Raw genomic sequence first — 5,983 nt, forward strand, 5'->3', positions numbered from 1 at the left:
GAACTGAATTAATGCATAAGGTAAGGGCTAGAATTTGCTCTGGATCTTCTAACAGCAATGCGTCTGTCTGGTGTGTGCATGTATTATAATTAGCAGTGTGGCAGTTTCCCCAAAGTTTGTTGTTTCTTACTGGCTATAATAGCAGCCAAGGATGTTCGCTAGGTTATTTGTTTGTGCTCTGATTACGTGTCCAGGTCAGCAGTTTGCACAGATTACTGTCTTCAGCCATATGAAAACCTTCCATAGCGAAATATACCTAGCTAGTTATTTTATTTTGCTTCTCATCCAACTGGTGTTAGCTAGCTAGCTAAATCTGCAGGTTTTCCGCTAGCTAGCTGCTAATGTTGCGCAGAAACCTAGTTGCTCGACTGATTTTAGAACGGAGGTTAATCTGAAAAGGTAGCAGCACATCCTTGGTTTTAATTGGGCAGAAATGTACACGTGAGAGCCATACATTGTGAATTCAATAAAAACCATCATATCAGATGTAATAATACATTTTATTTTAAGCGATTTTTATACACCCAAAGTCACTTCACATAATCAGCAATAATCAAGATAAGGCAATACAATCACAGGAATGAAATCAGCAAGAATCTAAAAGTACACGAAACATGACTGACTAACCAGGGGAGTAACGTTAGAACATGAATTCTCTCCCAATCGGTACATATTACAGCTTTCTGGAACACATGAATGGAAGTTGCGTCCAGCAAGGTGCATCATTCTGCCTGAAGTCACCTGGGAAAGAGGGCAATACAGAGAAAGATTCGTGTTTTTTTAATGTAGCTTAAAAGGGAACACATTACCTTTAAAATGTATTTTTACATCTATCAAAATGTTTGATGAATAATGTGAGGGAGAGTGACAACATCGTACCTCCATAGTTCATCTCCATACAATGCTCACGGCCATTCGTGTTGTCGTTCCCAGCACCATTGTAGGTGTTATCGGGTTGCCCCTGGCCCCAGTTCTGGTAGCTAAACCTGGACCCGTCGCTCCACAGCCAAAGACCCTCCTAAAGAGCATACAAGCAGATGTGTAACCAGCAGACACTAGACATTATATAAAAATGATTTAACCATGTTTTGAAGCGACAGTGTTTTTTTACAATTACATTGTTAACAAACAATGGAGTAAAACAAGCTTATATTTCGGGTAAGGCACCACCAGGCATTTATACGTTATATCCTCAAAGAATCAACGCATCTTACTGTTTATGTTTTAGGAGTGTTAAACAAAGTGCTTCTGACCTTGATGGCATCGTTGGCTCCAATCCAGGTGCGCTGGGCTCTGTTGGCACTACTTTGAATGACTGACAGAAGGAAGTTATACTGGAAGAGGCTGTGCACTGACGCCAGGTTACCTCCCAATAGCAAACAGTAATGCTAGAGAGAGAGAGAGATAGAGAGAGAGAGAGAGACAGAGAGATTTTAAAGTGAAACCCACAAAGAAGGTAGAATATTTATTTTTATTTAACCTTTATTTTGAGTCATACTGAGACTAGGGTCTCCTTTACAGATGAGCCCTGCATAAACACTATCAAACACATACAATAGACATTACAAATTATATTAACAACAGACACATTTATCAACATAGATGTCTCCAATCATTACTCTGAACTGACAAAGTGGGACCAGGACATCTAATTTCAGAGAGCTCCGTAAGTTGTTCCACATGAAGGGCACAAAAAACTAAAAGCAGCTTCACCCAACTCTGTGGAGACCTTAGTGTCCTCCAGTGTTATCCAAGCCTGAGACCGGGTTTGGTCATTTGGAAGTCTAAATTGAATTAATGATAATCGATAGGAAGTTTCTGCATTAGTTTCTGAATATAAAGATAAAGAGAAGGAATAGCACGTCAAGTTGTAGTTTAGCAACCCTGTTAAACACACGAATCGTATGATGTTTAGAATGAGTAAATCTGTCCCTAAATATGGAAACGTATTTATAGCAATTTACAGGTACCTCTGCCTCTGGCCAGTTCACCAAGAAGGGGACGTAGTGATAGCAGCGTGTCTCATATCTGTGCCAACCAGGTGGGCATGATGAACTCCTGGTTTGTAGTTCCCGCTTCTCCTTTGCTCCTATCTCCTCAGACTCTGTAAGGGGGAAGAGATATCATGCAATATCATGATGAAATGATTAGTTCCGACAACACAATCTGAGTGGTCAAAAGTGCGTTCCAGCCGTGATGTTATTGAACACAGCACCATGGCTATCTGTGCGTTATCAGTCCATTAACATTAGCTAACCAACGCAATATTATCGTTCTCTGCAGGTTTCAGAAATCTTGTTGATATGGGATTGAGGAAGGCATTTTACCGATTGGCAGTTTGCGTATCAGGTTCTCCATAATTTGATTCTCTGTGTCATTCAGATCCCCTACAACAAAGAGAGACAAAGACAGAGGAAAGATGAATACTCATGTGCTCTTTAAAGTGTAGAATGATATAATCAAACTGCATCTGATGAGTGTGAACAGGTAATCAAACCATTGTTAAGAATACCTCTACTACCTACACTTCAATAGACACCTCTGTTATCTACACTGTAACTAAAAGGAGTAAACAAAAAGATGGTGGAAACTATGAGGTATATCTCTCTTACTTGCATCACCCAGAGCAAAGGCAGCGCTGAGAAGCAGAAATATGGTCAAGATAGCCATGGTGATACTCTCCTGAGAAAGAGAGAAAGCGAGAGAGAAAGAGAGAGAGAGAAAGAGAGAGAGGAAGACAGAGAGACTTATGACAAATTCAACATCAGACAGTGAGTACTTTAGAACGTAGGTGGAGGTGAGTGTAGTGGACTTACTTGTTGTATAAGGAATCTCTGGTAGGTTCTGTTATTTGGAGAAAGGGGAGCACTTATATACACCTGACCACAAGGAAGCAACTCTAGTTAATCAATAGTTAACTCATATATTATCTATTTCCTTCTCATGACGCGTTTCTTATCATCATCAAAAGAGAGTAGCAAATATTGATAAATGGGCAGGTTGGGGATGGTGGTGGGAGGGCATGTTGCTCATACACAGTGCATTCGGAAAGCATTCAGACCCCTTAACTTTTTACACAGTTTGTTACATTGCAGTCTTATTCTAAAATGTATTCAATATTTTTTACCCTTCATCAATCTACACACAATGCCTCACAATTTTCAAATCAAAAACTGAAATATCAAATTTACATAAGTATTCAGACCATTTAGTCAGTACTTTGTTGAAGCACCTTTGTCAATGATTACAGCCTCAAGTCTTCTTGGGTATGACGCTACAAGCTTGGCACACCTGTATTTGGGGAGTTTCTCCTATTCTTCTCTGCAGATCCTCTCAAGCTCTGTCAGGTTGGATGGGGAGTGTCGCTGCACAGCTATTTTCAGGTCTCTCCAGAGATGTTCGATCAGGTTCAAGTGTGGGCTCTGGCTGGACCACTCAAGGACATTCATAGACTTGTCCTGAAGCCACTCCTGCGTTGTCTTTGCTGTGTGCTTAGGGTCGTTGTCCTGTTGGAAGGTGAACCTACACCCCAGTCTGAGGTCCTGAGCGCTCTGTAGCAGATCTCTCTATACTTTGCTCCGTTCATCTTTCCCTCGATCCTGACTAGTATCCAAGTCCCTGCCACTGAAAAACATCCCCACAGCATGATATTGCCACCACCATGCTTCACCGTAGGGTTGGTGCCAGGTTTCCTCCAGACGTGACGCTTGGGATTCAGGCCAAAGAGTTAAATCTAGAGAATCTTATTTCTCATGGACTGAGAGTGCTTTAAGAGCCTTTTGGCAAACTACAGGTGGGCTGTCATGTGCATTTGACTGAGGAGTTGCTTCCGTCTGGCCACTCTACCATAAAGGCCGAATTGTTGGAGTGCTGCAGAGATGGTTGTCCTTCTATGATAGGGAATCATCTCTGGTGAATCTCTGGGCTTCCTCATGTGATGTTCATGTTGTTGATCAGGATGGGAAGAAGAAGGTTACAAAAGCACGATATACAGCTAAGTAATGCTCAAATACAGTCTGGATAACATTCACGCACATCATTTTGTCTGTATTAGGGAAACCTTTTCTGACGGGCCCAAATTGCCCAAATTGCCAAATTGCTGAATGAAGCATGCTGGGTAGTCTGCCTGTCAGTGTGTGTGTGTGTGTGTGTGTGTGTGTGTGTGTGTGTGTGTGTGTGTGTGTGTGTGTGTGTGTGTGTGTGTGTGTGTGTGTGTGTGTGTGTGTGTGTGTGTGTGTGTGTGTGTGTGTGTGTGTGTGTGTGTGTGTGTGTGTGTGTGTGTGTGTGTGTGTGTATGTGAATGGCAGGCTCTGACTCAGCACATTGATGTGGGCTGCAGAAAGAGAGAAGAGCAAGCAAGCAAGCGAGTGAGAGACCATTGATGTGGGCCGCAGAGAGAGAGAAGAGCGAGACACTGGCTCTTTTATTACCTAATCCAGTTTAGGAGATGAATCCAGCCTTTAATCTAATATTCCCCTAAATGATTCCTCCTGTATACTTGAATCACTGACCTTAGCCAATAACAGCTCTCTGGGGCTCCTGAGTGGCGCAGTGGTCTAAGGCATTGCATCTCAGTGCAAAGAGGTGTCACTACAGTACATGGTTCAAATCCAGGCTGTATCACATCTGGCTGTGATTGGGAGTCCCATAGGGCATTGTACAATTGGCCCAGCGTTGTCTGGTTTTGGGCGTGGTTGGATGTCATTGTAAATAATAATTTGTTCTTAACTGGCTTGCCTAGTTAAATAAAGGTTAAATTTGGCCCCGGCCAATATAAAGACAGAGACTGTATGTATGTGTGCGAGCAAGCGTGTCTGTGTGAGGATGCAGGTCTAAATGGCCTGTATGAAAGCAGCTGACACTGGAGTTCTCTCTATTCCTCCCAAAGCTTATCAACATGGTTTCATTCATTCCTCTCTCTAATCTAATAGTATCCTCCAGGCACCATGCCCTGGTTCACTGACCTGCTGTATGAACCCAATGAAATGCATCAAAAGTGTGACCATTGAAAGCAGCTCTACTTTGGAGACATTGTAAAGGAACATTTTATGTTCTGAAGACATAGCCTTGAATTGTACACAGTAGGCATCTCCTCTCACTCTATCATGTGACCGTGACCGCCTCTTCAGACCAATTGGCAGAATACCCAGAATATGTTCTAGAAGTTAAGATAGGAGAACATTACTCAGTTTCTTGGGAAATGTAGCCTGCACGATAACAGCCAGTCACCTGCAGGAACAAACACTATGAAATCAAATCAAATCAAATAACATTTTATTTGTCACATACACATGGTTAGCAGATGTTATTGCGAGTGTAGCGAAATGCTTGTGCTTCTAGTTCCAACAATGCAGTAATAACCAACGAGTAATCTAACCTAACAATTCCACAACTACTACCTTATACACACAAGTGTAAATGGATAAAGAATATGTACATAAAGATATATGAATGAGTGATGGTACAGAACGGCATAGTATGAGGATTGAAAATATGCTTGGCCTATCATGGGGGTGTCTGTGTGTGTGCTGGAAGTAACATTTTGCCCCAGATAGTGTGCTGAGAGGCTGTGGTTAACCTTGAGCGGGAACAGTATGTTTTCTATGCAGGTGTAAATAGCTCAACAATGTTGCAGAACTGTCTGTGTTAAGTGAGGACACGAAAAACAGGAACCAAGCTTGTGACCTCAGTTTCTAGGGTGTGGGCGCGTAATCTACACAGCAACAGCACCGGACAGTTGGAGCGCCAGGGGCTGGGACCAGCCTGTGCGCCAACGATAGGCTGAGTAAAGTCTAAACCACACTCAGCCTCTACTCTGACAGGCCAGCTCAGAAGCGGAAACTATTTCCGTCAAAGTATATTAGAAGGACTTTGTCAAGAACAAGCCAGTTCTCTGTTCTGCCCTGCGTGGTGATACAGAGAACCCGTATATACGAAAATTGTATTTACCATTTATCGCTTGAGTTTAATAGAAATACTTAAA

At 42.3% G+C, this 5,983-nt stretch overlaps 1 protein-coding gene across 1 annotated transcript; it reads right to left on the reverse strand.

Annotated features, from left to right (window-relative positions):
• Positions 1–481: 481 nt before the first annotated feature.
• On the reverse strand, positions 482–2,869 carry LOC139565756 (galactose-specific lectin nattectin-like). The gene is made up of 7 exons (XM_071386292.1): positions 2,817–2,869; positions 2,613–2,682; positions 2,328–2,387; positions 1,971–2,104; positions 1,254–1,388; positions 880–1,018; positions 482–741 (listed from the first exon to the last, which is right to left on the reverse strand). The coding sequence occupies exons 2-7, from the start codon at positions 2,668–2,670 to the stop codon at positions 674–676; spliced, it is 594 nt and encodes a 197-aa protein (XP_071242393.1). The 5' UTR covers positions 2,671–2,682; positions 2,817–2,869; the 3' UTR covers positions 482–673.
• Between the last annotated feature and the right edge of the window lie 3,114 nt (positions 2,870–5,983).

The sequence above is a fragment of the Salvelinus alpinus genome, chromosome 37 (assembly GCF_045679555.1).
Source record: "Salvelinus alpinus chromosome 37, SLU_Salpinus.1, whole genome shotgun sequence".
In the NCBI taxonomy this organism is placed as follows: Eukaryota; Metazoa; Chordata; class Actinopteri; order Salmoniformes; family Salmonidae; genus Salvelinus; species Salvelinus alpinus.